Source organism: Limulus polyphemus, unplaced genomic scaffold (assembly GCF_000517525.1).
Source record: "Limulus polyphemus unplaced genomic scaffold, Limulus_polyphemus-2.1.2 Scaffold735, whole genome shotgun sequence".
Lineage (NCBI taxonomy): Eukaryota > Metazoa > Arthropoda > Merostomata > Xiphosura > Limulidae > Limulus > Limulus polyphemus.
In genome coordinates this window covers 66128-78616 of record NW_013666345.1, presented here as the reverse complement: position 1 = coordinate 78616, position 12489 = coordinate 66128, and the positions used below count along the sequence as shown (strand labels likewise).

Below are 12489 nucleotides of genomic sequence, written 5' to 3'. Positions count from 1 at the left end.
TATATATATATATATATATATATATATTGTTACTTATCTGTTTGGTTGTTAATTTCCCGTAGTAATTCTTTCTGAGAAACTTCAGCGATACAAGTCCTTTCTTAAAAAACTAGTTTATTCTTTCTCGATACAACTTTGCAGTACATAGAATTTCCACAGTCACTTTAACTTAACCACTTTTATAAAAACACGCTATAATTCACAGCGATTCACACACTTTACTTCCAGTGTCTACTGTTCGCTTGACTCAATTATCTGTCTCTATATCTATCTGTGCAATTCTATCTGCCCATCTCGCTGGCTTTCTTTGCCACGCTTATATACTAGAAAAAAGAGGGCGCCTGGAAGAAACTAGAGTTGCCAGGAAAATTCACGATCCTTCTAGAAACTCCAGCTCGCATGCTCCCAGAATCACGTGACTTCCACTGTCGTAACAATATTTTTCACTCCTTGAGGCATTTGATAATAGCATAAAATGCCTCAAAATGCCACAAATTCTTCAATATCAATCAAGTTTTTGGTCTTCCATTCCTCATCCTTTGGCTGAAGCTGTAGATGCTCTAAGTGAAAACTGAAAGGGATGTATGCATATCTTCCTATTTACCTTCTTTTCAGGGTTTTTACATTGTTTCAGACCACTCCATGTTGTGTGCTCCTAGTGGCTCAGTTTTGGCTTGCTCAGACGTAGTTTCCATTTGCAGGTTTTTGGTGTCACCTGCCCTACCTTTGCCATTTTTTCCCCATGTTCCTTCATCAACCTCAATCAGGTGTGCATCATACATCCATTCCCACCTTCTGGCTTCACGTGTGACTTTTGTTCGATTCCTCGCCAGACAATCCAGGTTTTTCAGGTGCTTTTTCTCATTGATTACTCATCCTGTACATCCTTCCTCCTTGGTAGTTTATCAATGTAAATGGTATACTTTCTGCTGCTGGTCACCCCACTGGGGATATCATCCTTCACAACCATCCTTACCCCAACTGACCGCATTTTTCACTTGGCTCTTTGATGGGGACTATCAGTTTTCTCGATTGCTAGCCATCGAGCTGCATTATTTTGCATGTTCAGATTTACTAGGTTTGTGTCTGTCTTCCAATCTCATGTGTTGTCTTTGTTATTTCATTCATTTTTCCCTTTCCTCCCCTCCCTGTTTCTTTCCCAGATTGGAATCTTAATGTTGTCCTTCATGCTCTCACTCATCCTCCATTTGAACCTTTGTCTTTGTATTCCCTGTATCACCTTTCTTCAAATCCATATTCCTTGAAGTCTTGGCAATTCGAGATCTTTGTAATTGATGCTCACCATGTACTGTTCCACAGTTCCTATGTTCCCCTCTTCCCTGACCATTTATTTTTGCTGGAAACTTCTGCTACTAGGGAGGGTAATTCCACTTTTTTATCCCATTTAATTCTCCTACATTTCCCACTTTTATGTCTATTCTGATCCTGATCATCTCCCATGTCTGGTCCAGACACTCTGATGGTATTTCACTTGCACTGCTCTCTTCCATGGTTCACATAACCATTTGTTTATTCCATGGAATCCTTCAGTATCTCAGGACCTCTCTCTTATTACCCTTATCAGTTGGATTTACTAATTAATTAGGCTGGTGTATTCTTCCCTTTCGCGTGTGGGTATCTTCTCATCAAATCTGCCACCTTACCATGCCCCTGGTTGCCCATTTCCATCATCCTTTGGAGGTCATCATTGAGGCCGGTATATGGATTACACCTCATACCTTTATTTCACATTATTTACATCATGTGGCCATTTCTTACTCAATGGGTTTTTGTTTACCTCCAGCCACTATCTTACACACTGCAGGATTGTTATGACTGTGGTGTACAATGTTTTGTTATTTCTTTATTTACAGGGCCATTTTTGTTAGTGTATCGTGGATCTAACTCTATGGTAAGTGGTTCCTGACCAGTTATACTTTTTTTTTAAATCTGCACTCTCCATCCTGTCGCCATGCTCAATGTCAATTACATTGTAGCTCTTCCTACCATGGACCTGATGTACAATTCCAGATGTTCATGACACAGTCATAAAAGGGGTTAAGAGTATACCTGGATTATATGTGATACATTCTTCTTCTGAGGTGTGATACTTTCTTTTTTGGTTCCACACCTCATGGTCTTTCTCTGGACTCTTCCTAAAGGAGGATCATTTTTTTCACTGGCCATCCACAAGTTTGATGTGGGATTATAGTTATTTTGTGAGACGAGGTAAGATGTTGTATCAGAAGTTAACATTTTCCTGGACTGAAATTGTATTTCTGATAGATATTTACCTCCTCTCACATTTCCCATCCAGATTCCCCACTTGTGGTGATATGTAGTGTAGGTCCCATGACCAATTTCAAAATGATCAACAAGTGATAATGTGGACTTACTCTGCCTATCTTTATAGTTAGAAGTATTTTTACGTTTAATGTTTTGGCACCTGTTTAAGATTTTGGAAGAAAACAACCAATGTGTTTGTGTGTTATGCAAGTAATGACTTACTTCATCAATGTTTGTCTTTATACTTAGTTTTATTAGTATCTCAGTTATAATGTTTGAAATGATTTTATTTTCAAATCAGTTTTTACACTTCAGATTAATTTGCATTGCTAACTTGATGCATAAATTTACATTGCAAAATATTATAGGTTTTAGTTTTTATGTGCGTAGATTTATGACATTAAGGATTATTAGTCAGTTTGTTATACAGGATTGTATTAATTAAATTCCAAGTTTCTTTTTTAGTTCTGTTCTATATAGTTAGCTTATCTTTTATCAGAAGACATATCAAGCTCACATTAAGCCTATTGTTTTGGTAATTCCAAAACCTTTTTGGTTTCTGAGTCACAATCTTGGCAATATAACATGGGGCTTTATTGTGCATAAGGGCAAACTTAAGTCTAATTACAAATAGTTATACAAGTTTACTTCTCCAGTTAATTTTTGGAATTACTCTTTGTTTATCGGTTGGTAAACAATGATACTGTTGCATGATCTTGTAAGTTTGTTAGATTATTATGTACAGTATTTTATAAATCAATATAATTGGATTATGTACTATGTGGTTTCTAGATTTAAGAGGCAGCAATCCAACGATGGCTGCACCCTTCAATGACCTCAGCACAATGTTAAAGTTATCTGCATATCCAGATAACTCAGTTGCCAATTCTGCAATGGCAGGCTTCAAACAACACATATAGTATTTATCAGAAGATTTGGTCAGATAACTACTAAATGTGAAATGGTGAAGAATCTCGATATTCCATAGAAGAAAGAAAACTTTCATCAACTAGAGAGGAAGAACTTTAACATCAAGGCTCCTTTGCAATCTTATGTTACAAAGAGAACTCTAATCATCTTAAATTTAAATTGAAAAGGGAAAGCAGAGGCATTTCTGGAGAAAGACTTGGCAGAGTGGAAAGGGATTCTGGAATACAAAGAAATGCAGAAGGCAGTTTCCTGGCTGAAAGTTGTGAATGACTGTGCAGAGAGAGGTATTGCTCTGATTCAGGTCTTTAACTCTTGTATCTTCAGGGTGAAGATCAAAAGCAATACTTTCTCTGCACAGTTAAACTACACCAAACGACATCATAAGTGATATGATAAATTATTGTATTATTATTATAGTTAAATGCTATTCAGATATGCAAGACACAATTAAAGATTTCATTCAGTTTACTAGTGATTTTTGCAGCTTTGTTTTTGTTACTGATTAAAATCCATAATAACATCTATTTCATTTGTCTCTCTCTCTAATGTATAATGATACTAAAGTGTTTAAGTTATACCACCTCTAAATATGCATGAATCAATGCAGTTTTTTATATCCAACATCATTAGTGAAAGTATAGGCAAATATCATGCAAATAATTTTTCATTTTTGGGCCACCCTAATACTGATGCAACTAATAGTTAACTTGAACTACTAAGAAGAATAACATTATACAACATGACATGAATCATATTATTAATCTCATCTGTGAAGAGTGCAGACATCTAATCCTCTTGTATTCAGTTCTAGTGATCTTAACCAAGTCTGAAAAGCTGTTAAGTAACTGTGCTATCAACTATAGTCATCTGAACCAAAGTTTAAACAAGCTGTGTGACCGAATGTGCTACCAATTATTATGATCTCAATCAGTTTAATTGAGCTGTTTGGTAACTGTGCAACCAATTATGGTATTTTTCAACCAAAATTTCAACATGCTGTGTGGCTAATTGAAATAATTAGTGATTTCAACCAAAGTCTTAACAAGCTGTGTGGTGATTTCAACCAGGGTTTAAATGAGCTGTGTACTAATTGTGCTACAAATTCTGTTGATCTCAACAAAAGTTTAAATCAGCTGTGTAGTAATTGTGCTACCAATTATGGTTATGTCAACCAAAGTTTAAATTAGTTGTGTGGCTAACTGTGCTCCAATTATGGTGATGTCAACCAAAGCTTAAACGAGTTGTGTGGCTAACCGTGACATACAGTAGATTTTCTTCACTTATAGTAAGTTTCTTCAATATTCAAATAAGATTTTTATATCAAAGGTCTGTTCATGAACTAATTTCTCATGGTTTAAAATTGTGCCTGTTAAACTTTGAATAATGTAAAGCATGTTTTAACTAGAAAATTAATCGTCATTATGTTGTGCTCCACTATTTATATACTAGTGTTAGTAATACTGAAAAAAAACACTTCTATACTTGTAATTAGTTTTAGTTATTTTACTTAGTCTGAACTTTCTGTATTATGTTACAAGTAAACTTTAGTTTAGTAACTTAGATCATCTATTTAAAACTAGTTTTTAATTGAAAATATATGAGAATAATAAATACATCAATAATGACAGAGTGTTCTCATCAAGTTATAGTAAGTTTGCTTTTCAATATGGGGATACTTCTGTAAAATGAAAAACAAAAATTATATAAATTTAAATATGTTGAAATACGTAATGTATTTGTGGAAAATAACAATAAATGTATAATATTTTAGTAAATATACAGAAACTAACTAAAATGCAATAGCAAACAAAACGAGGTTACACTGAAGAATATATTTTATTATAGATTTTGTGATTACAGAAATAAAAATTACTTGTACAATAATTATGTATATTTATTTATATATATATATACTCACAACTGAACAAGAAACACATCCATCATTTCTTTATCAACAGACATTTCACAAATATTACAGCATTAACATGAACACCATTAGAACAGGTTAAATTTGAATAAAGATATGCTCTATACAAAGCTATATACATAGCAAAAACCATTTCTAGACTTGTTTTTTTATAGCTCAACATGGGTTCTTTTGATATTGATTGAATTATAAGTGGGCTTTGTCATGGCTGTCTCAATTCATTTGAAATGGGTTGTTTTATTAGAATTCAGAAAAGTGGGCTTTAAGAAATTCACGTTTTTTGAGAATTTTCTCAAACCTAACTATTCTTTATCTTGTTTTCTGATTAAAGAAGTGTTTTTAGACAGGTTAATGTTATTACAGTTATGTTCAAAAACACTACATTAAAATAACAAAGATGTTCAGGTATTTTCATATTGTAATCGTCAGTATAGAAATAGGCTTTCCAAAATCAGGAATATAACTTACATTTGTGTGTAGAAACAGAATCGCTTAAAGTGTTTTTCAAGCATTCTGAAACTTGGCACAAATATAACAATTTGTTAAATACAAGAACTAAAGTTTTGACCTTTAGTTTAAATAAACACTAGCTGCAAGTAAGTTCATACAATTATAAAATTATTTATCAATTTGTGACATATTTCATTCACTGGAAAAACTATTTTTTAAACATTTTACCTAACAGTTTTGTTTATTATTATTTAAAATGGCTCAAATGCTCCAACACACATATATATATATATAAAAAACTAAAGTTGCTCACTTTTACTTCTCATTCTTCCAGGTACATTGACCACCTTTAATTTATATCAATAAATTTCTTTGTTAACCTTCAAAAAAATTATAAAAAGTATCTTTAAGGCAGTTAATCTTCCAGTATATACTGGTATAGATATTTACGAAAAAAAAAACTACCTATACTGGAACCCTGACAACGATGGGAAAGCTAAGTAATTATGTTGTAATACAACCCATTGCTTCAATTAAAATATTTTGACTCCTGTTGTTACAATACTACATAAATTTATCTTTTAAATGCTATAAACAATAAATCATTGTTGATCCTCTAGCACAGCAAAACAGATGCTTTGTACTTTTATTTCTAATGAAACAAGTACAGGTTAACACAGTACTCTGAAATTTAGTTAATACAGAAACAAATGCTATCTGTGTATCATAATAAATGTTTGGGAATTTATTTATTTGGTATATCTTATGAAATCTGAATAATTCATTTAAAATACCAAATCACCTTATACAACTTGAAAATTAACAATGAAGTATCATAGGTTTAATAGTTCACCTAAAAGAAATATCATTCATCATATTTAATGGTCAACAGAAAGGTCATCAGGTTCTCAATAAAAGCTTAACCATCATTTTATCATGCAACATTAAACATTGATTCTTTGTATAACATCATATTGTCAAAAGTGGTTCATTATTACATTGAAAGTAATGTTATCCATGATTAAACCAAATGTCTGAAAATTATTATGTGACAAAAAATAATATATATTTGGTATAAATAAACTTCCAAATACAATAGCTACGTTTTAAGCCCTGTATGTAAAATGCATTTAAAAAAGCTGTGCAGTTAAGTTCTAAATTACAAAATATTTTTTGTATACTATAAAGTGTGACATTACAAAACTGACATTCTTTTTTATACTGCCTAATTCTTGTGTCAGTGTAGATACACTATTACAATAAAAAGAAACTGGTTCGTGCACATCTTCAACTTTAGTATATACAATAAGAGAGTGAGGGTAATTAATAGGTTTTTGATCATTGAAAAGGATCTATTTTTCTGCAGTACAATTATATTATTGTACATTGTCACCTCATAAGGTAAAGTATGTCGTTATTTATTTCAAAGAAAGATTTAGGTAATCAATTTCACTATTTATTCAATTTTTTTAGTAAAAAGGAACTGGCTCAAAGTTTTTGTTTACTTTTGTTTTACTTCTACATACTGGCTAAGTTATTGTTTGGTTGATATCATAATCTAGTGAGCAAGAGTTTTGAAGAACTATTTTGAGCTATAGAGATGTACCAAATATTTATAGAAAGAACAGTAACCAATCAACAGAGCAGAACTGACAACTTATTAGACATAATCAAAACCATATATCATCCATACTAAATAACTTGTCACTGTCATCCTGTGTTTTCATGGATTTTAGTAAAAGATACTCAGAAGGCACTGAAATTTTCATATTTGCCCATTAGTCTTCTGTGCAGGAACAATCAGAGATATTGGTTTAAAGGAAGTTCTTCATGACCAGTTTCATAGGTATGAATTTTATAAGTCCACACTTTTCTTGTTGCCTAGAAACTTGAACATTTTTCATTGGATTTACAGTTTGGCACAGTGGCAGCTGCTCTTACATAGCAGACTAGTCTTGGACATCAACCTTCAGCTGCTTAATTACATAGATGTAGTCTCTGTCTAGAAGAATGAAAATTCCAGAAACTTACAACCAATATCTCAATACAAATGTTAAACATTAAACTAGAATTTTGATAATTTGTTAACTATAAGAATGAAATCATAGGTATGTAACATTGTTCTTCTAATAATTTTATTTACATTATATTTTTACATGGTTTAAAATAAACATTACATAAGATTTTATATACACAAGTAAAGGGGTTCAGATCCATTTCTTAGTTTGTTAACTGCAAGAAAAAATAATTCTGTAGTGGGTATTATCCAAACCAAAATACAAATTCTACTGGCAAAAACAATTTATTGCATTACACAACAATGAAGTACCCTACTCTTGGGTAGGTCATAAAAGAACTTAAAAACAAAGACAAAAAGTGTAGGGAAATTTTTAATAGTGATTTTATATTCAAAAGTAAATGAAGTCAGTGCTGCAAAAGATCTTAAGAGCACATTAAACTACAATTAGTATAATTTAACTTACTTCTTCCAACAACTGCTCTTCAACAACAGGGCACTCAGAAATGGGAAGATGGGTAATTACAGAGTCATTAGACAGTAAGCTGTCACTACGTTCAGCTTTTTTATAACGAGGTCTCTCAGATTCCCCGCAAGAGTCACTAGCCATGCTCAGGTCTGTTGAAATACCACTTTCTAAAGAAACAAGTTACAGTAATAACCATGAATAATCTTGATTTTTGTCACTTTTTTATGAATTACTTTTTGAATTATAATTTTTATCCAATAGGCTATCTGTGCTCTGCCTACCACAGGTATCAAAACCTGGTTTCTAGTGTTGTAAGTACACAGACATACTGCTGTGCCACTGGGGGACTATCCAATGAGTTTCATGTTTACTACATGATGTTTTAGGATCAGTGATGCAAAATTCATTACTTAAGTATCACAAAAACTATGTGCAATAAAAGAAACCAATGTGTAAACAATTGCTTTTTTAAAATGCTAACAAGTTAGTATAAACACAACTCACAAAACATTTTTAACTTTATTATGTACCAATAATACTATGTGAAATGTTGTTTCAACTAACTGATATTTTTAACTATCTAAATTTTTATTTGTAAAGCTATAATAAAGTAATTTTAATTAAATAAACAAGAGTACATTTTGTACAGTTTTCAGATAAAAACATTTTCAATGAGTACAGCAATTTTGTATTAAAATACATAAACATTGTATCATAATCCTCTTGTGAAAGACATTTCAAAATAAATTCATAATTCAAACACTATTTGACTCCTCAGAAGTTTGTTTTTATTGATGATGAACACGTGAGTGGCAGTTGGAAATTTAGCCTCTCAAATAAAGATATTATTTAATGTTTATACACCTAAAAACAGGACCACACATGACAACTTTAATATTTCCTTTTATATACAATTATTTATGATTGAAGTTCATTTCAAAACTTTTTAACTGCATAAAGTAGGAGAAAGCATAGCTATAAAAATAAATAAATATATTTCTGTATCTCTTGATTGCAGAATATAGACTTCTGAGAAGTTTTTTGTATTGATGATGATTTTTAATTTTTTACTTTTAAGTCTATTGGGACTGTATTTCCAGCTTTACACCAAAGAGTTCCAACTAACCTGTAGAACACTGTGACTGCTGGGTTATAGATCGACGGCACTGTCTAAAAGGATCATCTCCTGGTTCAAAACCCAAGTTGAGAGAACCATGCTGTAGGTATGAAGTGTGGCTACTTCCAGAAGAAGATGAACTGCTCACTGAAATTGTGGAGTGTGGCCGTTTATTGTTCCGTAATTGGTCAAATGAAGAAACGGCAATGGAATTCCTGAAACGAAAAGCTGAAAGAGACCAGTGTCATTACATGAAAAAGATTGTAATTCTGGACATACATATATAGCAAGCAAAACTATAAATGATTACACAAACAATATTTTCACAGTTATCACATTATTTCTGACTTTTTAACTTTATGAATCAAAGTTTGCGTGATGAAGATAAAAATTAACAGTTGTATATTTGAAATTAAACTATATACATTAAATGGTTGCTTAAACATTTTACTAAAAATTGTTTGAATATATTGTTATTTCAAATAATTTATTCTTCAATTTTGGCTTCTAAGTATACTCTGCCAATAACATTGTTGTGTAGAGGAAATCTTCAGAAAAGTTAGTAAACTCATTTTACATTTTCTATTAGACTATTCTGATATTTTGAAAGTGTTCTTACAAAAGAAAAAAGTACTAATGTGAAGGTTGCTGAATAATTTCTTAAGTCCTTTAAATTATTTGCCATTTAATATTGCTAAAACATTTCTAAAGGTTTAACTCTACCTCGACCAAGCTGCTGAAAGTTTATGGCTCTGTCACTGATCTGGTCCTCATTAGGTTTAATATCCAAGCAAGGCTTGCTGCCAATCCCCATACATGACATCTCTGCCAAGCGCATTTCTTCGTAAGACAAAAGAAAGTCAAAAATTAGGGTTATATGCTATGATTTTAATTTAGATGTTTGCATTGTTGTTTGGTGGCCAATGGGTGTTCTGATGTATTATAATGGGCATGAATTTATGTCTAGAATATTCTTGAAAGTTTAGAAAATGATTTGATTAGCATGAATGTGAGTTAGACTAGATCTGGTGATAACTGAGTTTATTAGCGAGTTATGTTGAGTCAGAAGTAGTGAAATATTATTTGATTGAGTTTATTAATCAGTTAGTTCAGTGGTGTGATTAACCAGTTGTGTTTAAAAAATATATAGATACAAGAAAATAAACAAATATGTGAAATTGGTGTATTTGTATCAATCGTGAACTCGAGGTTGTAGAAATAAAATGCTATTGTTATCATTAAGTAAACTGAACTTTGCATCCTTCTTTTTACCAATTAAAAAAAAATACAGTAACACATGTTTAAAATTTTATTTTTTTTGCCTGGCTTAGATTGAAGGTTATTTGCTTTTTTATATACGTGTATCTCAAAAATAATTATTTAAAATCAATATATGTATGTAAAACAACATTAGACTCAAAATTTAATAAAAATATTAAAAAAATTATGATTTAAAAACAACACTTACCTCGATTTCTCAGCGCCTGCTTCCATAAAAGTTTGGAGATTTCTACAACCCAAGCCTGTTTAACCTCAGGACTGGGAGCTTGAAGAACATATGTGTCATTCTGCTTTCTCTTTCGGAACCAGATCTCAAATTTTGTAGGACTGTCACCAACCTGCTCTGTCATACCAATATCTGTCATCTGAAACATAAAATCATTAAAACGTTTATAGCTGCTAAACACATGCATATACAGTGTGACTACACATACATCAGGAATAACAATAATGTCCATCTCATGAAAACGTTTATAGCTGCTAAACACATGCATATACAGTGTGACTACACATACATCAGGAACAATAATAAGGTTATCATCATCAGAGATCTATACACTACTTCAATATATGAATGATTAAATATAAGCTTAAGATGCACAAGCATTCTATTTAACAGGTTCTTACAAATATGTAACACTCAAATTCCAAGTTCAATACAGGAAGATTCATGTGATACCTTGAAACTAAGCTTGTATTGGTATATTTCTTGGCCTTTCCGTTCTGGATCACGACGACTTTTACTAAACAGAACAAGATCTTCAAAAAGAAAAATATGTCTCAGAGACTTACGGGACCTTCCCTGCCATACCAAAAACTCATCTTGTCGCAGTAGTTTTCCTTGTTCTTTTAGGTTTACCTGTTTGTTGAGAAATTATGCAACATAATTGATATCAACCATGGCTTCTTACAGAAATTAAACTATTTAGGACACTACCAAAATAAAGCACACAACATATTAACAAAAATGTATCTCTAGAAATTTTTAAAATGATAGACTCAATGATAGCTTGAAATATAGAAGACAAACGTACTTTTCATGGATCATTTACACAAAAAATTTAACGTTTTATAGCAATGACCCAATGTTCTTATTTTTTCATTTTTTATAATATAAAAATGGTTTGAAATATCTAATTATAGTAAGAAAATTTTAATATTTAGAAGCTAGTATCTATAAATAAAAAAAAAGAAAATGCACGTTTTCAGGTCAGGCTATCTATTTACTTGATCTCATAATTTGTACAATTTCAGATTTTCTCATAAACCAAAAAAACAAAAAAAAACACATAAGTACTTCTTTCCTAAATGGGTCCAATAAATTAATGTTCTTCTTGTCAGCTATTTTGAGGTAGCATTACAAATACAATTGTAGAAAAATTGTAACTACTTACATCACACTCCCTTAGAGCATCCATGGCCAACAGATCATTCCCGTGTCTCAGCTGAAATCTCACCATTTCCTCTGCTGCCTGTATTCCCAATAAAGTGGAATTAGTTTAGAATAAAAATAAATATTCATTTCACACTTCTTAAGAGGTATTTGCAGCCTTTGTTTTTCTTTAGTTATGTAAGCCAACCTAAATGATACATCATTATCTATACTAAGTTATTAATTTTTTTTTTTTTTTTACAAAATTAAGAGCTTGTTAGATGTAATAACTCTTAAGGAACAAGTTTTATTTTATTAACATTACAAAAATTCCCATTACAAGTTAACTTTATATTAATAATAAAAAAAAACATTCAGTATTAAAGTTTATGTAGCATACAAACCTCTCTTACTAACATATACAGAAATATCATATACCTTCAGATCCTCATGTTCCAGTTCCCGTTCTGGACACTCCTTAAGCAACTGCTTCAAAAGAAGAGCATATTTACCCATTCTCTGGACTGGTTTCAACAAATAACTGGCTAAATTCATTTTGTCTCCCAGTTCAAGCTGCTTTTTCTGTGAAAACAGCAGTGGTTCTAATTTTACATTAAAATATATTAGTAAATCACACTAT

The 12489-nt window shown here is 31.4% G+C and overlaps 1 protein-coding gene across 1 annotated transcript in view; it reads right to left on the bottom strand.

Annotated features, from left to right (window-relative positions):
- Positions 1 to 5329: 5329 nt before the first annotated feature.
- The window catches only part of LOC106460245 (puratrophin-1-like), a gene marked incomplete at its 5' end in the record, with an annotated part of 70201 nt that continues 63041 nt past the window's right edge, over positions 5330 to 12489 (bottom strand). The window contains 8 exon segments of the mRNA XM_022386917.1: positions 5330 to 7595; positions 8077 to 8246; positions 9206 to 9424; positions 9920 to 10036; positions 10665 to 10842; positions 11157 to 11336; positions 11872 to 11949; positions 12288 to 12431. Coding sequence (XP_022242625.1) covers positions 7575 to 7595; positions 8077 to 8246; positions 9206 to 9424; positions 9920 to 10036; positions 10665 to 10842; positions 11157 to 11336; positions 11872 to 11949; positions 12288 to 12431 — 1107 coding nt within the window.